Source organism: Panthera onca, chromosome A2 (assembly GCF_046562875.1).
Source record: "Panthera onca isolate mPanOnc1 chromosome A2, mPanOnc1 haplotype 2, whole genome shotgun sequence".
In the NCBI taxonomy this organism is placed as follows: Eukaryota; Metazoa; Chordata; class Mammalia; order Carnivora; family Felidae; genus Panthera; species Panthera onca.
This window is the reverse complement of record NC_138340.1, coordinates 168,951,625-168,976,624: the sequence shown is the minus strand read 5'-3', so window position 1 is coordinate 168,976,624 and position 25,000 is coordinate 168,951,625. Positions and strand designations below refer to the sequence as shown.

Here is a 25,000-nt window from a genome sequence, read left to right as displayed (position 1 = left end):
TCTGGAAAGAACTCTTATAAGAGGATAGTGCCATTTCCTTGATCTCCCTGGTTTGCCTCATATTTCTGAAAATTATCTGTTACCTTGACTGTCTCACCGATGACGAATCTCATCTTTTAGTTGGCTCCTTCAATCCTCCTCAACCTTCTTGAATTTGAATACAGGGCACAGATGAAAAGGCTGGCTGTTCACTTAGCTGGAACCTCCTCCCTGCCATGCTCTTTGCAAAGCCTTCTCCTCTCCCTGACAGAGGGAGGCCGCGGCATCCAAGCTCCTGCCCAGTGAACCAGTCACCTCCTTCCAGCCCAAGCACAAGATGCCTTTGGCACCACCCAGGACTCTCAGATGCAAATTAAATGTCATTAAAATCTATTCCTTCCCTTCATACCAATGTTCTGCTGTCTAAAAGGAATAATGATGGGGCGCCTGGGTGGCTCAGTCGGTTAAACGTCCGACGTCAGCTCAGGTCACGATCTCACGATTTGTGGGCTGGAGCTCCGCGTCGGGCTGTGTGCTGATAGCTTGGAGCCTGAAGCCTGCTTCAGATTCTGTGTCACCCGTCTCTCTCTGCCCCTCCTCCGCTCATGCTATGTGTCTCTCTCAAAATAAATATTAAATAAATAAAAGGAATAATGATTACCCTAATAAAAAGGCACTATGAAAGCAAAGTATGATGAGTAAAAGCATGTCTTTGGCAAAATATAAAAGACATACTCTCCTTACCGCAATTTCTGCACTTCCTGGCCTCAGAGCCTGCTTCCACACTGCGGAGCCCTCTCGGCAGCTCTGGTGGAAGATAGCAGAGCCGGTCAGGCCAACCACTGATACACCTGGTCCCCCATGAAGGCACTGCCCTCAGTGGCTGAAGACCTGGGTTCTGGCCCCGAGGTGCACAAACAAGGTCACTGAGGGCAAGTAATCCTGTGCCTCGGTTTTCCCCTCTGAGAAATGGGAATAATTGTGGTCCCCCCCCCCCCCAGCCACAGGGATGCATTCCAAGACCCCCAATAGATGCCTAAAACCGTGGATGGTCCCAAACCGTACACATGCCACGTTTTTTCCTATACATACAACACCTATGATTTAATTTAAGTTTAATTTATAAGTTAGGCACAGTAAAAGATTAGCAACAATAACTAATAACAAAACAGAACAATTATAATGATATCCTGTAATAAAAGTTATGTGACTCTGGTGTCTCTCTCAAAATACCTACTGTCCTGCATTCGCCCCTCCCTGTGATGATGTGAGATGGTGAAATGCCCACGTGACGAGGCGAAGGGAGGGGGGTAAGCAGGCGTGTGACACAGCATTGGGCTACTACTGACGTCTGATGATACGTCCAAAGACAGTCGTCTGCTTCCGGCCCGTTGCTCCCCGCGGGTATCTGAACCACGGATAAGGGGGCACCACCGGACCTACTTCCCAGTGCCAGTGACCCTGCACCGGTGAGGAAACTGACTTCCAATCCTGTAGTGGTCACGGCACCAGGAAGGCACAAGTCCTAGACATCACTACCCACAACTATTCAGTGCATAAGACTGGAGACGGCATGGTGTATGACCATGAAGAGAATAAGGACTTCTCCGTGTGTCCAGAAAATTACTCTGGCATATTGTAGGCTTTCCATAATGCTGAAGAATTCAACGAAGATACACTCAGCATCGATGCTACAAAACATATGACCCAATTCATAAGCCAAAACAAGCTGTCAAATACCTTCAAGAATCTTTCAGGAAAAAAAAAAAAAAATCATACATTTCGCTCCACTGGCAAAAAAAAAAAAAAGAATGTAAAATATCTCACTGATAATTTTTTATATTGATTACATGTTGAAAAGATATTTCAGAAATATTGATTATAACATATTATTGAAATGAATTTTTTTTGCTTCTTTAATGTGACTACTACAAAGTTTATAACTACAAATGTGGCTCACGTTATAACTCTAATGAACAGTGCTAATCTAGAGCTCATGAAAAGAAGTGGGAGATAGAAGGAAAACATGAAAAAAAAAATCTATATTATTATCATCCAACAACTCCAGTTCAAGAATTTACCCACAAAAAGCGTGAGGGAGGTCTGCGCCCCTCGAACTGAACGGTTTCCACAATGCACTAGGAAAAACAAGATGTTGCAGGGGAGTGGAGGTGTGTGTGCATGGAGGAAAAAAGGTGTCCCCAGTTACCAAATATAAACATTCATACACGGCTGTAACAGATTACACAGAGAAAAGAATACAGGGGAAGCAGTCTCTGTAAGGCTTTTTTTCCTTAGGTGGTGAGTGCTCCAACCAGCCCCCAAAACTGAATGAATAAAACAAACCCACATCAAAACAACACATGCCGTGTGATCTAATTTATGTAAAAGTACATGTGTTTCGTGTATGTACATGGAATAAAGCGACACATAAAAATTTGGCACAAATGTTAAAGATGATTATCTCAGTGTCACGGGTTTCAGACAACTACCAAAGAAAGTGACAGAAAAAATTGTTCTTCATAAATAATAACCCAAATCTGCTTGCCACATTACCTATAATAACAAAACAACAAACTAAGAAAATGGTTGGATGATAATTAAAAGCCCAGAGCCCGGCACTTCGCAGCGACCATCTCCATGAAGACTCCTCTGATGGGAAATATGACGCGGGGCTGCAACACAAAGACTGAGAACCGCTCACCAGCACGGAGACCGCGGCGGGAGGGCGGGGCCGTGGGCGGTGTGCTGGTGCTGGTGCTGACGCCAAATGTAGGACAGAGCTTGCAGACAGAGCTTGCAGGCGAGGCCTGGGCCCAGGCTTCCCTGCGGGAAGACTTTAATACTGACACAATTCCCTCACTCGCCTGACTTCCGACTCTTCCGGAGGCAGCCGCGGTGATTTATGTCTCCAGGAGCTTGCCCCTTCCTACAAGTGGCCTAATGTACTGGGTGAAACACTGCTGCTCTATCCGCTAGTGACCAGGGGCGCCAAAGGCTCTGCTACCGTAGAGCTTCTCTATTTCTCCCTGTAGTTCTGTATCTTAAGGCTCTTTTGTTAGGTGCACGTGCACTTATAATTGTGGCATCTTCCTGTGAGCTAACTGTTGTACCATCATGCAGGTCCTTCGATATCTGTCTCCGAGTCACTTCTGTCTGACACTAGGGCAGGCACTGGAGCAATGACACACTTGCCGTCTGATGCTTTATCTTGTCCAGTTTTCTACTCTCCATCTATTTGAGTCTTTTAACCTAAATATGTCTACTATGTCCTCCTGGAATACCCACTCAGGAAAAACTCCCCTGCTGGCAAGGCCTGTCTCAGGCTCTGCTATCAAGGGGAATCACAAACAGACACTCGTGGCTAATCTTGCCGCCTAAGAAAATCAACATAAGGGCCCCTGGGGGGCTCAGTCGGTTAAACGTCTGACTCTTGATTTCAGCTCAGGTCATCATCTCACGGTTTGTGGGTTCAAGCCCCATGTCTGTTAGCACGGAACCTGCTTGGGATTCTCTCTCCTTCTCTCTCTCTGGCCCTCCCCTGCTCACACTCTCTTGCTCTCAAAATAAATAAACTTAAAAATAAAATAAACATAAATGTCTTACCTTCTTTCTTGAGTCTTTATCTTTTCCATTATTTCTTACTAAACTCTCTGCATACCTAAAAAGTAGGACCAAATTCAAAATTAATTTTAAACAAAGACATGAAACCTAAAACATTTTATACTTCAATGAAGGCTCTTAGCAATATCTGATATGACTAAGAAATCCTATTCACTGGCAAACTTCCAAAGCCTGCTTCATTAGAGCAAGGAATACTAAGGTCTTCCTACATTTTCATTGTTCTAGCAGCAACCCTAGAAAGAAAATATCCTCAGTAGAGGGAAAAAACTATGTGTTTTAACAAAGTTCTATGTATGACTCTATATCCTTATGAGAGTTCTAGAAAACTCCTGTAATTTTATTAGTCAATCAAAAACATTACTTTACGTTTAACATATCTTTATTCCCAAAAGAAAGATTTAACTCGAAATAAGTTCTATTTTTTAATCACATGCTATATGTTAGCTAGGACCTAAAATTAAGGCTTTCAGATTCTTCACTTTCAGAACCTAGACTCACCAATTCAATACAGCATGTGGTCTAAAGAAACAGAGAACTGAGCAGAAGCCCCAGGCAGCCCAGCAGGTCTGCGATACAAAGTCTAGGAACCTTCACCCCCAGGACTAAGTGCTAGGTTTGCTCAAATTTCAAAATTTAGGCAAAGTACTTTTAACCTGAGTTTCCCTGATCTGTGAAAAAGAATTACCAAATATGGTTGTCATAGAGAACAAATTAAAATCTAGAGCTTACATACAAAAAGAGCATACACACAAACTCTAATCTGTAATCTTCATCAAAATAAAAAGCTTCTGCACAGTGAAGGAAACAATAAAACTAAAAAGGCCACCCATGGAATGGGAGAAGATATTTGCAAATGACATAGCGGATGAAGGGTTAGTATCCAAAATATACAGAGAACTTCTAAAACTCAACACCTGAAAAATGAATAATCCAAATAAAAAATGGGCACTTCTCCAAAGAAGACCCAGATGGTTAACAGACACACGACAAGATGTTCAACATCACAGATTATCATGGAAATACGAATCAAAACTACAATGAGTTATCACCTCACACCTGTCAGAACAGGTGTTCTGTTCTGAGATGACAAGAATGACAAGTATGACAAACATTCTGTTCTGAATGACAAGAAATGACAAGTGTGGGCAGGACGTGGAGCAAAAGGAACCCTCGTGCGCTCTTGGCGGGAACGAGAATTGGTGCAGCCCCTGTGGAGAACAGGGTGCGGGTTCCTCAGAAAGCTACATACACAAGTACCGTAAGAGCCAGCAATGACTCTACTAGGTTTTTACCCAAAGAATATAAAAATACTAATTCACAGGGATACATGCACCCTGATGTTTATAGCATCATTATCTACAACAGCCTAGATATGGAAACAGCCCAAGTGTCCACCGAGTGATGAATGGATAAGGAAGATGTGACACACACACACACACACACACACACACACACACACACACAAGAATATTACTTGGTTGGGCATAAAAAAGAATGAAATCTTGCCATTTGCAACAACACGGATGGAGCTAGGGAGTCAGTAAGGTCAGTCAGAGAAAAACAAATACCACATGATTTCACTCACATGTGCAATTTAAGAAACAAATTCTTTTCTCCTAAAGAGAGACAGACAAACCAGGAAACGGAGACAAAGCAGAGAACGCACCGCTGGTCACCAGAGGGGAGATGGGTGGGAGGATGGGGGAACAGGTGTTGGGGACGAGGATGCACTTGTGATGAGCACCGGGTGATGTACAGAAGTGCTGAGTCACTGTGTTCTACACCGAATCTAATATAACGCTGTATGTTAACTGGAATTTAACATAAAATATAACCCTGCGTGTTAAGCTGGAATTTAAATAAAAACTTTTAAAAACTCTAGAGCTTACAAACAAAACGAGACTTTACACACAAACTCTAATCCGTAACCTTCACAACACCCACACAAAATAGGTACCCTCCTTAGACCCTCACCAGCGGAGAAAAGGCTCTGGAGGACGACCCAACGTCCCAAGAGGGGGCAGGCCTGCCACTCCAGCAGGTTGGTGCCTGCACCCTGGCCCTCGCCAAGGCTACAAAGCCAAAGAAGGCACATTTGATTTGTGCTCTGACTTATACACATTGGCCAGGGGGCACCTGCTGGCAGGGAAGGGTGCCAGGAGCCCGCCTGCAGCGGCCCCGCCCTCTCCGGCTGTGCCACAGGGCGGAGGCTCCCCCCCACGCACACGCTCGCACTCCAAAGTCAGCGCTAACTTTCCAAGTCTGTATGAGCAGATGTTAAAAAAGCAAAACAAGACTAATAATTTATAACAAGTTTCCTAGCTACTTCAGGGCACCTAGGATATAATTTGGAGGGGTTGTATCAGGAGTACATGAGTATACCCATACTTCACTTTCATTTACTGGCTATAATCAGGACCGGTAAGAAAAAATCATTTTAAAGCATTCTTCAAGAAGCACAGTGCACATAATAGTCACCAGAGAGTGCATGATCCTTCCTGGCTGCTGGTCGGATCTCTCCTTGAACTTGCACCCCGATTTCTGTGCTCACTGTCCTATGGAACAGAAAATTCCATGACATTCATTAATAGATCACAGTAAATTAACTGTAATTAGTGAACTTTGTAAAACAAGCATGGACTCAAAATTCCACAAAAGCATCTCTAATCTTTTAAAGTATGTTTTTACCAGCTAGCTTCAGTGAATTGTATACTTAATGTAAGGAAGATAAGAAAAGGTGTACTAAAAGGTGATGATACATTACCTCAGTAAGTCAAAGAAATCTATACTTATCAATTTCATATTACTTTCAGATAAATCTGACTGGTCCCTTGCACTGCTTAAAATTATGCACTTTCAAACATAATGTGGCTACTTCAGAGATCCATCTACCTACAAAAAAGAGAATGTAAACAATCTTCTCTTGAATTAAGAGAATCTATAAAAATAAAATTAAAACCATCAGATTGCAAACCAACATATCCAGGTAGGTCACTGAAACGAGAGAGGCATCTGTTGAATAAGCATGGGCAGGAAGCAAGACCTGCAGGGTGGGGGGTCTGGAGGGAGAGCTGGCTGGTGACAAGACCCCAGGGGACGAGGGGAGTACCTCCCTAGGGCAGGGAAAGCTTACAAGACCTGGGGACTGATCCCTGAAGAGTGCAGAGCAGAAGGAAGGCAGGACTAAATCACTCACTAAGGAAGCCAATCTGGAGGGCAATACATAACGTGTATCAAAAGCCTTAAAAATAGCTAAAAATATTCAAATACTTTCTTCGACCTATAAATTCTACTTCTGGGAAATTATTCGTAGAAAACAAAGACATGTATTAAGGTTTTAAATCTGTTCGTCACAGAATATTTATGAAATCAAAAAACCTGAATGTTCAATATTAGGTTACTTGTTAAATAAATAAGGTTATGACCATATGAAAGGATACCAGATGGCCATTAAGTATCCAGTTGTTAAAAATCACTTTCCAGGGGCACCTGGGTGGTTCAGCCTGGTAAGTGTCCAACTTTGGTTCAGGTCATGATCTCACAGTTCGTGAGTTCAAGCCCCACATCAGGCTCTGTGCTGACAGCTTGGTGCCTGGAGCCTGTTTCCGATTCTGTGTCTCCCCCTCTCTGCCCCCCCTCCCCACCCCCCCCGCTCATGCTCTGTCTCTGTCTCTCTCTCAAAAAAAAATAAACATTAAAAAAATTTTTTTAATTTATTTTCCAGAATGAAGAGAAAAAAATAGCATGACTCTAATTTTGCATTTTTATAAAGTTCATTTATAAAGTTCATTTTCATATAGGAAAATAATTATAAGTATATACATATTTACTATTAAATTGATTATCTCTGAGTCTGGGATCATGAATAAATTTTTTTTTTTACTTCTTCCTGTATTTAAAAATTCTTCCAAAATTAATTAGAGAAAAGTATAATTACATGTTTAACAGGAAGAACAGTCTGGCATCAGTCCACTAAATACATTGGAATGGGGAGAAAATGAAATCAGTAGTTCTAGGTAGGAAAAAATTATGATTTAATGGCTATCTAGATAAAAAGAAAACAAAGAAAAGGTAGCCATGAGCTCAGTGCTTTGTTCCCAAGCTGTGTGGGCTGGTCAGGAGGGTTCTGGCTAGCAACAGATGCCCACAAGGACCTGTTGAAGTCACTACCCCAAAAGCAGAGAGGAGCACGTCCATGTTCACCAGTGGTTAATAGAGGGCTAGGGCCACAGGATTCTTCTGGTAGATAAGTCAATATTGCTCAGTTACCTTTAGAAGACACTCTGTTATAGTTATTATGCTTAACCATGCCTTCTTCGTCCCTGAAAACTGAAAGAGTGAGGCGCCTGGGTCGTTCAGTTGGTTGAACGTCCAACTCTTGACTTCAGCTCAAGTCATGATCTCGTGATTCATGAGATCGAGTCCTGAGTCGGGCTCTGAGCTGACAATGCAAAGCCTGCTTGGGATTCTCTCTCTCTCTCTCTCTCTCTCTCTCTCTCTCTCTCTCTCTCTCTTCCCCACCCCTGTCCTGCCTCCTCCCCTGCTTGCTCATGCTCATGCTCTCTCTTTCTCTCTCTCAAAATAAACTTTAAAAAAACAAAAACAACTAGAGGATGGGGGCCCTCGGCTGGCTCAGTCAGCAGAGCACACAACTCGTTTTTTCTTTTTATATTTTAATTTTATAAAGAGAGAGCACGTGAGTGGGGGAGAGGGGCAGAGGGAGAGAACCTTTTTTTTTTTTAATTTCTTAAAAATGTTTTATTGATTTTTGAGAGGGAGAGAGCAACCAGGGGAAGGGTGGAGGGAGTAGGGGACAGAGGATCCGAAGCAGGCTCTGTGCTGACAACAGAGAGCCCAATGCGGGGCTCGAACTCACCAACTGTGAGATCCTGACCTGAGCAAAGTGAGAAGCTCAACAGACTGAGCTCCCCAGGCGCCCTGAGCACATGACTCCCAATCTCAGGGTGTGAGTTTAAGCCCTACCTCGGGTGTGGAGCCTACTTTAAAAACAGAAAAGAGAAACTGGAGGAGGCACACAATAAAAGTCACGCACAGTTAAAATAACAGACCAAAAACCATACAGAGAAAGTAGAGAGAATGACGGAGAACACGACCCCCGGGAACGGTCCTGGCTCACACCTGTTACACAGTTAGTAATACTGGCCCTTGTACTTGATGGTCACCTCAGCGGAAATTACATCAATCACCAGGCTAACATAGTAACTAAGTTAAAAAGCATATTTTGAGCGCCTGAAAGTCACGGCAAAGAGAAATGTTAAATACACAGTGCTCACTAATCGCTTCTAATGTACTGTCTACTTATTTATTTCTTTATTGTACGGCTCCTCCAATGAAACTTAAACACCACAAAAATACAAATTTGTGTTCACAGCTGTGTTCTCAGCACATAGGACAAAGGCCATCACACAGTGGCCAGTCCACAAATATGAACAAATTATTGAAAAGAAAGAAGTTTGTCAAAAGAGTCTCTCCTGGGGCTAATTATTATGTTAATCCTTATGGAAAGAGCATTGTTGAAGGCAGTGGTTTTATTAACATGGGGCCATTTCTTAGGCCAGATGTATATACTGTGACAAGTCTCAAAAAGGCATTTCTGTGGGGAACCAAACAGGTTGTTTCTAGGAACTAGATGTGATCTAGGGAACGTAAAATAGGCAAGTTCAATACAATGTTAGTGGTAGGATCTAGGTGGTGGAAACTTGTCGATTTTGCTGTATGTTTAAGAACGTTCATAATAAAATAATAGAAAAACACACTAAAAAGATTTTAATCTAGGGAAAGAATTTTTTTTTAATGTTTTTTAAACTTCACTTATTTATTTTTGAGAGAAAGAGAGAGTGTGAGCGGGAGAGGAATAGAGAGAGAGAGGGAGAGAGAGAATCCCAAGCAGGCTCCACACTGTCCGCACAGAGCCCAACATGGGGCTTGAACTCAAGAAGCATGACATCATGACCTGAGCCAAAATCAAGAGCCGGACGCTTAACCAACTGAGCCACCAGGTGCCCCTGGGGAAAGCGATTTAAAACACAAGAGGGATGAATACCTCTCGGTGAGGGTCCCTTCTCAATTACTGCCTCCCTCAGCTTGTTGACATGAGTACATGGCTAAGAATGTAAACACACAGTGAGGCTGATCCAAGGGAGGTCCAGGGACTTGAGATACACACATACACACATGGTTAATAAAACTGCTCCTGTCATACAACTGCTAAGAAACATGACCAGCGTTCTGATGAGGGGTGGAGGCTGCAGGTGACAGGGTAGGGGTGCAGTCCCGCTGTGAGGGAAGGTGCTGGCGAAGGTACCAGAAGGTGCAGGCACCAGGCTGATTTATCGCACTCAGCAAAGAGCCAGCTGGGATGGTCACGAGGCCAGGCAGCGACTGCAAAGGTTTTTTGGGACATCCTTAACACGCACTCCTCCACCAGACACACTTTGGTGGACGGGCACCTGTCAGTCAGAGTCCCAGGCTTTGGCTGAGCCACCACAGTCTGTGCCCCTGAAGGCCTGAGGCCCCGAGACTCATACCACCTGCCCCTCGCTTTGCTTCCACCTGACAGGCAGCACTGCCAAGATGCAGGAGAATGAAATCGCTTTGCTTCAGAGTCTGGAAAAACAGCACAGCAAACAGTGTACACACGAGAACAAAAAATACAATTAGTATGGGAAAATATGAAGCAACTGCAGCGTCAGGCCCTTTGCAAGCAATGGTTTTATTTTTGTGTTCTGTTGGCTTTGTTTTGTAAACTTAATACTATTAATTCCGATTCAAACGTTTTGCTAAATTATTCACTTACTTGCCATTTAAAAATCTGTCTTTTTAATGTTTCAAAATTTCAGTTTTATGATAGATTTCTGAATAGATGTTAAAAGTACATTCACGATATAATCAGAAAACGTGACTTCCTATTTTCTAGTAGGTCAGCAGTCTCTGTTGGTCACACTGCACAGACTGAATCACGTCTTTACCAAGGTTACTACTTCTCAGCAACAGGTCTTATCATCTGGCCACACGGAGATCTACCTCCTCTCTAAGAGTGGTGACCTGGGGATGGCTACAAAGGCTACGAAGCGTCAGAAACGGTACCTTGGACTCTCTTTTCCTCAGCTCCTCTCTTGACGACCTCTCTTTTCTACCCGTGTCACTGGGGTGCCTCTCTTCGTCGAGACGAGCGCCTTCCCTGTGACGCTTCTCTCTGTGTCTGTCTTCCCCTTCCTTGTCAGAGAACGAGTTACTTTTTTCTCTTGAGTGCTTGTCTCTTTTTTCCCTCATGCTGCTTTTTTCTCGATGTCTCCGCTCTCGATCTGCTTCTTTCTGCCTCCTGTGTCTCCGCTCGCCTACTTCTTTGTAAAGCCAGTACTGAACAGGATTGTCCTGACTGTCACCGTACTGCAGCTGTGAACGGGACCCACGGAAAACTGCGTCAGCACACGAACACGGCCGCTGGCCTTCGTACCTGCTGTGATGAAGGCAGGGGAGCCGCGCTGCCGCTCACTCCTCCATCCTGACCGTGAAGATGTGCTTCGGGAAGGAACTACCTGCTGTCAGCCACACAATCCACAGGCTAGGGACAACGGAGCACACCGGCCTTCACCCTGAAGTGGAACCCACGTGCAAACCCCTCAGCGCGGCAGGTGTGCTACCTCCTCTGCAGCCTCTCCTGGTCATTCTTGTCACCTCCTCCCCAACTCTGACTGCACCCTGAGCTCCACCGACCCACGCTCCCTGCTGTGAGATGTGTGACTTCTGTGAACAGAGAACCATGTGCCCGCCAGCCCCTGTCCCTGGCAGTTCACGTGTCTGCTCCCCCACAGGGAGATTCGCAAAACTGGGCACCACTGTCTAGTCACCTCTGTAACCCCCAAACCACGACGGGTGACACTGTCCCATGGTGACGCGTGGCTATTTGCAGAACAGGCTGTGGGTGGGTCATATTTCCAGCTCGAGCTCACAATTTTAGGATCATCATCAGATGTCTCACCAGGACCCCAAACAGAAATGCCCTTCTCCTTCCACCAGGGCCAACAGGTTGTCACCGCTCACTCTACAGGCAGAGGGCTCTGTCCCTGTGATCCTCCCTCCCACCACCCCCCATGGCCGCTCAGCGGCCCCCCGACTCTTCCCCTTCACCCGACTCCCACCCACTTTGCTCACTCTGCCAGGACAACCTTCCTAAAGAAACCATATGGGCAAACTCCTCGGTCGTAAAGTTAGATTACTACCACACACCCGTCACCAAGATCAATTCTATGGGGATTAAAAACTTAAGGGGTAAAAAATATTATAAGGACCCAAAACAAAACACAGGCACTACTTACATAATGCTGGTGGGGAAAAGGCTCTCCAAGCATTACATCAACAACCAAAACTATAAAGACAAACTTGACTACCTCATAACTTTGAACTTACTTATAAAAACAAAGATTCCATGAAAAAAATTCAAAACAGAAGTGGAAACATAAGTAACTAGCAGGGAGTTCATCTTTAAAGTCCTCCCAGAATAAGATGCTCTGTTAGGAAAGGAAGCAAATGCACACAGGGAATAACTGACAAGAGGGCAGGAAACGCTTTCATAAAATGCTCAGAAGTGCTCCCTTGTTCTGGATCAAATTAGCAAAGATTAAAAATTATGATCGTGTCCAGCGGCTGCCTAGCACACGGGGAATTACACTCTGACGATACAGCTAATTACAGCTTTTATGTAGAACAGATGGAGTAAGTTTACATTACTCTCATCTAGCAAGTTCATTTCCAGAAATTAATCAGAAGAAAATAACTATGAATAAACGGAAAGACTTTACCCCATGCATGTCTTTACAGTAAAAAAATCCAGAAGCAACCTGAGCGTCAAAAAGAGCAGATGTGCCAAGAAAACTATGACACACCCATGTCATTGACTGTTATATTATGCATCCATTAAAATAATATTATAGAGAAACGGGACTTAGAAAACTGCTCCAAATGTATCGTTTAAACAGTTCATAAGAGTAAAACTCCACGTGAAGAAAACGTGTGTATACACACACACATGCACACAAATACGTACATAGACCTACTCTATCAGGACAAATACTTAAATACTATCAATAATTGTCTCTGGGTGGACTTTGTTTTTATTTCCTTCTTATTATTTGGATTTCCTAAATTTTCCAAAATCACCTCCTACTTCTCTTGGAATGGAACAACAACACGTGCGTGTGAGGGAAAAGCGGAGGCAAACTTCCTCAGACCTTGAATCCTGTTCCGACACTTTCCCAAACTGTTTCTAACGCTCCTGCGTGAGCACCCGCTCCTGGGCTTGCGGCCTACCTTTCTTTCTCGGTACCGCCTCTCCCTCTCTTCGTCCCCCCATTCAGAGCCTTCGTCTCTCCTCTCCTTCTCTTCTGCTCTTGCTTTGCTGCCTACAAAAATGGAACATATTTTCAACATTTCCAAACTTTCGCACATCAAAATGATCTTCCAACATCTTGCTGCAATCTCTACTGTACATATTACTTTATTATTTATTACATATTAACACCTATGAAAACAGATTCTTCAGTTAAAACACATCCTCCAGTATCAAGAATGGAAATTTCCAGGGGTGCCTGGGTGGCTGAATCAGTTGAGCGTCTGATTCTTGGTTTCAGCTCAGGTCATGATCCCACAGTTCATGATATCAAGCCCCACATTGGGCTCTGCGATAAGCACAGAACCTGTTTGGGATTCTCTCTCTCTCTCCTCCCCCTCCCCCAGCTTCTCTCCTGCTTGCACACACATGCACCCTCTCTCTCTCAAAAATAAGAAATTTTTTAAAAAGAATGGAAAGTTCTAGAATCTAAACTTAAAATGGGCTAAAGAGGGAAATCACAATGCCAACTGCCAGGGAGGGAACCTGGAAAATATGAGACTAGGGCCCCTGGAAATTCAAGAGGGGCACCAGCCCAAATACACATGCCATCTAAGTTCCTGGTCACTGACAGAAGCACCCAGGGAAGCAAAGCCCAGTCCATGGAGAAAAGCTGGGCCATCACCAAGTGCTTGGCTGCAAAGAAAGAAATGCCTGCCTCAGGGATGCCACGGGAACTGCACCAGCTCCACAACTCCTGGAGCCCACTGCTGAGGGCACAGTGGATAGGGGATGGGGGAGGCCCCTGTGGTGAGGAGAACCCACCCCTACCCACAATTTGAGGTCTCTCCCTGCTGGTCAAACTAGAGTTTCACTTTTGAATCTGTACAGACAACAAAAACAGTCATTAGGCTTAAAATTAAGAGAATCACCATTTTAAAAGATGAGGACAAAATTAAAGAGAACATGGAAAGAAAGTCCTTATGGAGCACTGATTGCTTTTCTAGGAGCCTGGAATACAAGAGATCCAAACAGGGTCAGGGAGACAGGTGCGGCATGCAGAGAGGGGCTGGGTTATGGGAGCCTGCAGGACAGAGTGGGGTCAGAGTGACTCCTGGGTTTTCCAACCCGAGGAAGGGAAGGGTGCAGCTGCATCAACTACAATGGGTAAGGCTTTGGGGAAGTAGGGTTTGTGGGGATTTGAGAAGCTCAGGTCAGGACCCATTATGTTTGCAACATCCATCAGATGTCAAAGGACACGAGGATGTGTAAGCCCAGAACTCAGGGAAGAAACCTAGCTGGGGACCAAAACTTGGAAATCAGGAACAGATGACAAGTGTATAAAATCATGAGAAAGGATGCAGTCAGAGGGAGGGAGCAGATGAGGTAGCCCAAAGAGCAAGGCCACACTTCCCAGAAGAGGAGGCTCAGAGGAGATGGGAAGGGCCCGGAAACGCCAAGGAAGGGGAGGGAATGTCAAACAGTCTAATCGTATGATTACTCGTATCGATAATGCCTTGAAGAAATAAGGTCAGGTAGCAACCACAAAAGAGTGATGCGAGAACAAAAAAAATTTTATTAGAAATAAATACCAAGAGCATCAATATAATAATACTAAAAAGAAGCAACGGATAGGATAGTTGCTGTTAAACTTACCGAGTGGTGAACCCGCTAACCTGTAAGCACACCCCTAGGTATACCTCACCCAACAAAAATGCACTCACGCCTCGACAGCTGCACCGCTGCTGAGCTGTGTGCCGACACCTGAAGTGGCCCGGCAGAAGGCAACAGTGTGCAACACAAACAGGAATGAAGGGCCTGGTGTCCATCCTTTTCGGAACCAGGATCTCCAGCCTTCCTGACGATTCTAACAATTCCTACACATTCTTTAAATATATTCCTTTCTGTGGGGCGCCTGCGTGGCTCAGTCAGTTGAGCGTCTGTCTCTTGATTTTGGCTCAGGTCGTGATCTCACAGTTCGTGAGATCGAACCCCACCTCAGCCTCTGTGCTGACAGCGCGGAGACTGCTTAGGATTCTCTCTCTCTGTCCCTGCCCTGCTCGTGTGTGCACATGCTCCGTCTGTCAAAATAGATAAATGAACTTAAAAAAAAAACAAAACATGATTTTAAAAAATAGTAATAGGGGCGCCTGGGTGGCGCAGTCGGTTAAGTGTCCGACTTCAGCCAGGTCACGATCTCGCGGTCCGTGAGTTTGAGCCCCGCGTCAGGCTCTGGGCTGATGGCTCGGAGCCTGGAGCCTGTTTCCGATTCTGTGTCTCCCTCTCTCTCTGCCCCTCCCCCGTTCATGCTCTGTCTCTCTCTGTCCCAAAAATAAATAAAAAACGTTGAAAAAAAAAAATTTTTTAAAAATAGTAATAAATATGTTCCTTTTTGTTTATGTCAGCTAGTTTAATTTAAAAAATACAATACTTCCATTTTAAGGTGGGGGGCATGCACCTTCACCTTAGAATCCTGGGAATTTAGACAAAAACATTTAAATCTTACAATAAAACTGACACTTTTGAGGTATTCTTATCAAAAAGCATTATTTTTGGGGCGCCTGGGTGGCTCAGTCGGTTAAGCGTCCGACTTCGGCTCAGGTCATGATCTCACGGTCCGTGAGTTCGAGCCCCGCGTCGGGCTCTGTGCTGACAGCTCGGAGCCTGGAGCCTGCTTCCGATTCTGTGTCTCCCTCTCTCTCTGACCCTCCCCTGTTCATGCTCTGTCTCTCTCTGTCTCAAAAATAAATAAACGTCAAAAAAATAAATAAATAATAAAAAATAAATGAATAAATAAAAAGCACTATATTTGTTTATTTACAATGTAGACTCAGCTTTACTTGGGTGATCTAATGAGTTTCAAGAGTAAAACTCTAGCAAATGAGAAACTGTGTTACTCTTTTCACTGACTGAATGGGTTTTTAAAATATCAAAAAGAAAACAGTGAAAAGGACACACACACACCAGAGGCCTACGCCTTCAAGGCCCAAGCTCAGCCGTCTAGAAAAGCACGAGAGAAAACACAACGATGAGTGAGCAACCGCTCCGAGGAAGCTCTTTTACGGAGAAATGCAGACAAGACACAGCGAACGGGAGGCTTGAAGCGGGGCTGCCTGCCGCAGAGACACGCACCTGCCCGCGCCCTGCGCTCCGCCGGCTCCGGGAGCTGCCAGCCCAGCAGGTTGTGCTGGGCCGTCTGCCTCAGCTCCTCCCTCCTCGCTCTGCGCTCTCTGTCCTTGTCCCTGTCTTTTCCTCGACTGTGAGACTTCTCTGCGTCCTGCTCTCGGTATTTCTCTTTGTGCTTTTCTCTGTCCCGGTCTCTGGAGTCCTTTTTCCTTTCCCTTGGCTTTTCTCGGTCTCTGTCCCCACGAGGGTTCTCTCTGGACGCGTGACCGTCTCTCTCAGCAGGCCTCTCTCTGTGCTTGGTGTCTCGGTCCGGGTCCCTGTGCTTTTGCTCTTTGTCTTCAGGGAAGTCCACTTCTGACTCCTTACGAAGCTTTTTTTCTCTGTGCTTCTTATCTCCCTTGGGATTACCTGAGTGTGCGGCCTAAACCAAGAGAAAGAAAGCAGAATCCGGAATGTGAGTCCTGCTCATTGAGGTGTCTTCACACTAGCTTCCCCTGCTTTCCATCCCAGCAAGACGGGCCTGGAAGACGCGTCTCTGAGGCCACAGTAAGCGGAACCCGATGGAGCATTTCTACGACTGGCAACGGGCACCCGTTCACAAGGGACATTCACTTTTGCTGGCAAGTCAAATCTGAAATACTATACCGAACAGAAAGAAAAAGAAAGGCATACTGTAGCTGTGTCTTAAAGTCTCTGAGACAGCAACAGCCTGGGTCCCACTCGAAGAACAAGGACACTCTCCCTCATAAAACTCTCAGGAGGTCTCGATCTCAACCCATTAATCTTAAAGGTAAAACCCCCGGTAATTTTACCAGCAAAAATGGGTTTCTTCCGGAACGGCAGAGAATTGCAGCCCGGGACAATTAAGCTGTGGCAAAACCACAGGTGATTCTGCAGAACAGGGAGAGGAGGCTCTTTCACAGACGAAAGGGGGAGCCGGGAGGGGCCGCTATAACCCAAAAGCCCATTGGGGTGAACTGGGAGCCCGAAGTGTGGTGGCGGCTCATGAGCTGAGCTGTCGCCAGGGCAGGAGGAGACCTCCCTTCCTCCTGCCGGGCTGGCAAAATAGTATCACGTGCAAGGTGCATCTCTTCCCGTCGGGTCTGCAGTGGACAGTGCAGTGGTGGTGCCTGAGCCCCCCCGGTGCTGGCCTCCCGACCCCCTTTTCCTTTAATTAATTTTCACAGCCCAAGCCCCTTCCACACACACCACACAGACACACACACGCACACACGTGCACACACAAATACACACATGCAAACATACCACACACACACACAGACACATACGCACCCACAGTGCACACTAACACGCGCATGCACAGACACACATGGCACACGCCCTGAACCCTAACAGAAACCGGATGGAGCTGGCGGGACGCGGGGCTGGGCAACCCCGTTCCCCCCACAGTTCCAGAGCTATTAACCGTACGGCTTTATCTCTGAGTCGAGAATGCTTCTGAAATGAGCCACACATAAGCAAAGTTAGGCTGTGTTGAAAACCAAAAAAACCTGTCCAAGAAACCATCCAAGGTCCAAAAGGACCCCAACCCAAATCTTTAAAACGTGTTACCCAGAGGTGTTTTCGGAGGTCATCTGCTTTCCAAGTATCATCTTTCGTTCTTCTCTAAAAAGAAAATTATAAAGTTAGAATTTTTAAAGTTTAAAAAACTAATTTTGCCGCTCTAGTGAGCTGCTTTTTTATTAGGCCATGTAAGTCAATGGCAATTAGTCATTGACGTGCAAGAAATTACTACCTACTAGAAGGAAAGGCATTAGTAATACAGACTTTTAAAAAAATTACTCCTGGGGCACCTGGGTGGCTCAGTCGGATAAGCATCCGACTTCGGCTCAGGTCATGATCTCATGGTTTGTGAGTTCGAGCCCCGCGTCGGGCTCTGTGCTGACAGCTCGGAGCCTGGAGCCTGCTTCAGATTCTGTGTCTCCCTCTCTCTCTGCCCCTTCCCCACTCATTCTCTCTCTCTCTCTGTCTCTCAAGAATAAATAAACATTAAAAAAAAATTTTTTAAATTACTCCCTAGTCTAAATGTACCTATAAACGATTATAGTATGTGTTCTTCTGAGTACTTCATAAGAGTAGGTAACACACACTCCCCACCTTTCCCCATGCCACCCAGTGCCCCATGTCAATGTCTAGTCCCACCGCCCAACATTTCTAGCTGCCAATGGAGCAGTTTCCCCTGAAGTGTCCCTGCTTCCCCTGAAGTGTCCCCGCCTGGCAGGCTGCCCCTGTCAGGGGCTGAGCACACAGCAACATGACTCCTCCATAGGCCCATATACAGTTCACCTGCCACGTGCAAGACATATTTGAATAATGAAAGAAACTCACGAAGCAAATTGTTCAAGGACGTTTTCTGTAGACAACAAGAGAGATTTATCCAGATTATTTTATTTTCCCTTTGAGAAACACTGCTTTGAGGGTACCAAAAAAAAGGTAGAATTTTTGTAAGGTCCAGATTTTTTTAAATTTTTTTTATTTTTAAGTTTATTTTGAGAGAGAGAGAGCAGAGGGGCAGAGAAAGAGGGAGAGAGAGAATCTCAGGCAGGCTCTGTGTGGTCAGAGCAGAGCCTGATGTGGGGCTCAAACCCACGAATCATGAGATTGTGACCTGAGCTGAAATCAAGAGTCAGACGCTTAACCGACTGAGCCACCCAGGCACCCCTGTAAGGTTCAGATTCAAAGCTAATGTAGTACAAATGAAAAACGAATAGTTATTCATGGATAAGCCACCAAAAAATCTTGGTGTGAAAATTAGGGAAATAGAAAAATCATTCACAATAGTTCATAAGTATGCTAATTAGAAATAAATACAAAGCAATCACTTTTAAGATTCTAGCCAAAGTATACTATAACCACAAAATGTACTGAGTTCCTTCTGGAGTGGATTGCAGATCAGCAGTGTAGGGAGAGGGTCAAAGACAAACCACTGACAGCAGGGGGTAGCCGAGCTCCATTCCCACGGTGGGGGGTAGGGGGCGCTGGGAGCACTGAAAAGAGCAGCCAGGGCAGGGAAAATCACCCAGGGGTGGTCTGCGTAAATGCAGCCAGGCTGGCTGTGTCTGCAGGCAGGCAGCTGTGCAAGTCAGCAGCCCACCTTCCCACAGAGGCCTCATCCTTCCTGAGGGTTCCATTTCCAGGATGGCTCTCAGGTCCTAGGGAGAAATACTCCTGGGTTGCAGACACACGTGGACATCTCCAAGGGACAGAGGAAGGGTGCACAACTGCAAATGTACGAGAAGGAGAGGCAGGCCTATCCAAGTGCTGGCAAAACGACCATTCTTCCCACCGCCCTGAGCTTTGCCAGACAGCAGCCCCGGGGGGCTGGGCCACCACAGGGATGTGGCCTTAGGCTGCCAGGAGCCGCTAAATGTTAGGGCTCTTCATGCAGGAGAACCTTGTAAGTGGGTTAGTGAGGACCATTCTCAGAGAGCCCAGTGTACTTGCCCTAGAACATGCAGCCTTTCGAAAAACAGAATGAAATAGCCCCACACCTGTCTGAACAGTTAACAGCAGTTACCATTAAGTGAATGGCTGGAACATGGCGATTCCTAATTCATAACAACATTTAAAAGAAAGTAGAAATTTATTTTCTTCTAAGGATAACCTAAATATAAACATATATATCTACATATATATGTTTACACATTTCAAGCTACGATTAATAAATTTCATGACAATAATAAACTCACACATTACCAATTACTTGGTATGTAACAGAAAAATTTAGAAATTTCTAGAATTTTCATTGGGCACTGAAATAAATAAAAGCCATAAACACTGGAAGCAAGGCAAACTAAAGTGTTTTTAAAGAACTGCCACTGAAAACTGTCACTACCCTTATCAGGGTAGTCAGCAAACATGCCATTAAATTTTAGTTTTCTAAGAATAACTACACAATACTGAACCCTGGTATGATCCTAGCAGAAATAAAGAACACAAATCTTGTAATGTTAGTGACAGCTATGATGTCAGCAAATAAACATACTGACACAAACCCAAAGAAGAGCTTGGTACATGGTAAAGTTACAATAAACAACATCGGGACGCCTGGGTGGCTCAGTCGGTTAAGTGTCTGACTTCAGCTCAGGTCATGATCTCGCTGTTTGCAAGTTCCAGCTCCACATCGGGCTCTGCACTGATGGTGTGGAGCCTGCTTGGGATTCTCTCTTTCCCTCTCTTTCTCTCTGTACCCCTTCCCCACTTGCGTTCTCTCTCAAAATAAATAAACTTAAAAAAAAATTAAACAACATCGAAAAGTCCAGTACAATTTTATTCCAATCACTTCATGAAGGCTTTATCCTTCCCTTGACTTTATGGAACAAAATACACTAATTCTTCAGCACTCTAATAATCACATGACTAAGTTCTAATGACCAGGAGATTAACTTCCTAAAAAGTTAATGACCAACTTGCAAATGAGAACCTAATATGGGTATTCAGTAGCTGCTTTTGCTACTTTGAAATGTTTATTTTACAAATATGTATTAGAAAACCCCCAAAATAATCCAAAGCAATGCAAAATGTGATCGACTAGGTGAACTGTCATCCAAGATCACAGAAAGCCAGCAGAGAGAAAAGATCTAATAGGGAAATACATGTCTGACAATTAAATGTTTGGGGAAGTAAAGAGCCTGAGGAATCTCCATGCTCTGGAATCCTAACTCACTGGTTAAGAACAAGGGTTTTACAAACAATTCTGGGAAAGGACTCGGAGGGAACGAGCAAAGCAAACCCCTACTATTCAAAACACTTAACTTTAATTAATCTGATGCTTCATTCAAAAATGTGAAAACTCAATCAGGCATTTGAGAAAAAAATGACATAAGAAAGAGAAGAATCAAGAAAAATAAACAAAGAAAACGACCCTGAAAGAAAAGACTTTTAACTCTAGGGAACAAACTGAGGGTTGACGGAGGGAAGTGGGTGAGGGATGTGCTAAATGGGTGATGGGCATTAAGGAGGGCACTTGTTGTGATGAACACTGGGTGTTATATGTAAGTGAGAATCACTAAATTCTACTCCTGAAACCGATTCTACACTGTATGTTAACTACCTTGAATTTAAATAAAATCTTATAAGAAAAAAAAAAATAAAGAAAATGACCCAAAGAAAAAAAGAGAAATATTAATAAAAAAAAAAAAATCAAAGGGATACATGCCCCCCCCAATGTTCATAGCAGCATTATTTAAAATATTTATTTAAAATAAAAATTATGGAAACAGCCCAAGTGTCTATTGATTGATGAATATGGTGGGGGGGATGCCTGGGTGGCTCAGTAGGTTAAGCGTCAGACTTCGGCTCAGGTCATGATCTCACAGTTTGTGAGTTCAAGCCCCACATTGGGCTCTGTGCTGACAGCTCAGAGCCTGGAGCCTGCTTTGGATTCTGTGTCTCCCTCTCTCTCTGCTCCTCCCCTGCTCATGTTTTCTCTCTCTCTCTCTCTCTCTCTCTCTCTCTCTCTCTGTCTTTCTCTGTCAAAAATAAACATTAAAAAAAGTTTAAAAAGAAAAGATGTATACATATACAATAGAATATTACTCAGCCATAAAAAAAATAAAATCTTGCCATTTGCAAGGACATGAATGGAACTACAGAGTATTATGCTAAGTGAAATAAGTCAGTCAGAGAAAGACAAATTCCATATAATTTCACTAATATGTGGAATTTAGAAAACAAAACAAATGAGCAAAAGGGGGAAAAAAGAGAGAGAAATCAAGAAACACTCTAACTTACAGAGAACAAACTGATTGTTAGTAGGAGGGAGGGGTGGGGGGGGATGGGTGAAACAGGTGACAGGGATTAAGAAGTGTACTTGTCTTAATGAGCATTCAGTAATTTATGAAATTGTTGAATCACTATATTGTACACTAGAAGTTAACATAACACTGTATGTTATAACTGTATGTAATATAACACTGTATGTTAACATATTGTCAAATCACTATATTGTACACTAGAAGTTAATACAACACTGTATGTTAACTCTATGGGAAATAATTTTTTTTTTTTTAGTTTTAAAAAATTTAAAAAAGCTTCCTGCACTTGCCCCAAGGGGAGACCATGCTCCCTAGCCCTTTACTTGTAACAAGTAATAAAAGTTCTTTGCTTTCAAAATTAATTAATTAAATTAGATTTAACAATTAAGTAGATGGAGTCAACATTAAAGTTGCAGAAACCAGAATATAGAAAACATAAAGTCAAGGAGATGGGAAATATGTGCCACAAATTCAACATCTAACAGCTGAATCAGAGTTCCAGAGAGAATGGAGAAAACAGAAAGAAGTAAATACAGAATAGAAAAAAAATGTCCTGGGGGCACCTGGCTAGCTCAGTTAAGCAACTGGCTCTCAATTTCAACTCAGGTCATCATCTCATGGTTTGACATGGGACATCAAGCCCCATGTCAGGCTCTGCACTGACAGCAAGGAGCCTGCTTGGGATTTGCTCTCTGCCCCTCCCTTACGTGAGCACACACATTCTCTCTCAAAAATGAATGAAACATTAAAAAAGAAAGAAAGAAAAAAGTGTCCTAGAAGTAAAGGTAGACTTGAGTTTTCATTCTGAAAGGGAAAATCAAATGTCAAAAATAATGAATGAAAAAAAGACCCAAAATAAACACATTGCCATATATGCTCAGAACACCACAAAGATCCTAAATCTTCTGGAAAGAAAGAAAATGTTACTTACAAAAATATCTCATCAGCCAAACTGGTTGCTAGAAGGTGAAAGCAGAATGCCTTCAAAGTCCCAAGGAAATTAATTCTGATCCTATAATTCTATGCTAAAGTCTCAAACAAGTGTATCAGTATACTAAAGACTTTCTTCCTACATACTCTCATTTAAAAAGGTACTTGAGGATTTACTCCAGGGGAGAAAGGGGGATTTCAAGAAAGTTGATGACACTGGATCCAAAAAAACAGTAGACCTAACCCAGAATTACACATAAAAGAAATTCCCAGACAATAGCTCTGAAAAGGTCTAGAAAAAAATTAGCCGTGATTAGAACAGAAGTCAGAGAACTCTGACAAGAATCTTTTAAAGCAGATTTTATTAAACAGATAATATGACTGATTAATAAGCTAAAATATGTAAGTGATAAGGTTAAGAAAAAGGGGATATGTTCTTTTTTGTCAAAGAGAAGGCAAATACAAATTACAGGAAAACCAAAGAACCATTTAAGAAAGACATGCTCCAAATATGAAGTAAACTACGTGTGGTACAATTAATTGAAAGTAAGAAAATATGATCTAGTGACTCTGATGCCAGGAACATAGTTCCTTGAGCAGCAGGAGTTGAGGGATACACGACTGCATTTTCTCTGTTGGTGCATTCACACCACTAAGTTCTACAGTAAATACTACTCGTGTATTAATCATGTATTACAGTGTGGATTGGTTTTCTATTTCAAAATCAACCTACAAACAAATCAGAGAATGTAGGTTAAGAATGACTTATGAAAATATAAGAGAATGGTATGGAAGATGACAGTGGTCAGGAAGTTGGTGGAATTTAAAATAGATGGAGGGTAGCATAGGATACTAACTTCCTAATCCTAACCAATGGAAAGTCAAAAGATACTATCTAAAGTTGACATAACACAAAATAGATATAAAGAATACTAGTTAAGGGGTGCTTGGGTGGCTCAGTCGGTTGAGCCTCCGACTTCAGCTCAGGTCATGATCTCCTAGTTGACGAGTTCGAGCCCCGCGTCGGGCTCTGTGCTGACAGCTCAGAGCCTGGAGCCTGCTTCCGATTCTGTGTCTCCCTCTCTCTCTGCCTCTCCCCCGCTTTTGCTCTCTCTCTCTCTGTCTCAACAATAAAGATAAACATTAAAAAAATTTTTTTAAACATGTTAACATTGCAGAAGTAAATGATAAAGGAAAAAACAAAAATAAGAGAAAGAAGGAAAAGTAGGAAATGCATGCAAACTAAAACCCTCATCTTTTACTGTTCAGGAATCAATACACGAGAAAAATAAAACTTACCGAGTGTTAGTAACACTGTTTTAAGCACCATTCTAAGCACTTTTATTACAAAATCCCATTGACTCCTCATAAACACCTATGAAGTTGCTATTATTAATGTCCAAACTTTATAAACTGCAAAATAAGACCTGTTAAGTCATTTTCTAGACATCATGCAAGGAAGTAGAGAAGCCAGAATTCAAACTCCAGCCACGTCACTGCATTCCCTCCCTCGGAAGCTGGGCGCGACGCTGCTAACGCAGGTCAGAGGAAGAGGGGGTGACCCCCCGCAGAGCAACACCGTCCCATCACTCAAGAGTCGCCCCGCGAGCCTCCCGCTCGCACCCACCTTCCCGGGCTCCATCGCCGCTCGCAGGCCGCGGCAGCGAGGCTGGCGTCCCCGGCTCCTAGCAACTGGCAGGCGCGAGCAACCGAGCGCCGAACGACCGCTGTCCCGGCATGCCGCGCGCCTGCTCCTAGAGTGCTTGCGCTCTTCCGGCCCCTAGCCCTTGGCAGGCACGAGCAGAAGAGCACCGGGCCACCGCTATCCCAGAACGCCCCGCGGCCGTTCCCGGAGCGCCTGTGCCTCCCCGGCGCCTAGCAACTGACAGGCAGAGGCAGCAGAGGGCCGAGCGATCGCTGGCCCGTCTGACGTCCACTCCCCACCCCACCCCCCGCCCCTGCAGCCCGGGCCTCGCCCGGTGATGCGTTAAGGAAGGGGCCGAAGCCGGGGTCCCCTGCCTGGTCAGCGTCCGGTTGGGTGAGGGGGCGCGGGGCTTGGCGCGGGGACTAAACTGGGCTGACCCTCCGGCCAGGCTGGGAGGACTGGAGCTGAGCCGGGTCACTGGACATCCGGAGCTACAACGAGGAAACTGAGGCATGGCTGCTGAGCCGACTGCGGCTTAACCGGCTAAACTCAATCTTCTGGGGTCTTTTA

The 25,000-nt window shown here is 44.3% G+C and overlaps 1 protein-coding gene across 5 annotated transcripts in view; it reads right to left on the bottom strand.

Moving 5' to 3' along the window:
- The window catches only part of DYNC2I1 (dynein 2 intermediate chain 1), a 70,395-nt gene extending 45,852 nt beyond the window's left edge, over positions 1 to 24,543 (bottom strand). For 4 of the 5 annotated variants that reach the window (XM_081795115.1, XM_078436913.2, XM_078436914.2 and 1 more), the window contains exons 1-8: positions 24,413 to 24,543; positions 17,651 to 17,704; positions 16,085 to 16,499; positions 12,934 to 13,025; positions 10,711 to 11,019; positions 6,082 to 6,158; positions 3,586 to 3,640; positions 724 to 786 (exon numbers count right to left, since the gene is read on the bottom strand). In XM_081795115.1, the coding sequence (XP_081651241.1) occupies positions 724 to 786; positions 3,586 to 3,640; positions 6,082 to 6,158; positions 10,711 to 11,019; positions 12,934 to 13,025; positions 16,085 to 16,499; positions 17,651 to 17,704; positions 24,413 to 24,427 (1,080 nt within the window). In that variant the 5' untranslated portion in view covers positions 24,428 to 24,543. The remainder of the gene's footprint in view (positions 1 to 723; positions 787 to 3,585; positions 3,641 to 6,081; positions 6,159 to 10,710; positions 11,020 to 12,933; positions 13,026 to 16,084; positions 16,500 to 17,650; positions 17,705 to 24,412) is intronic. The other variant, XM_078436916.2, reaches the window with a different exon arrangement.
- Between the last annotated feature and the right edge of the window lie 457 nt (positions 24,544 to 25,000).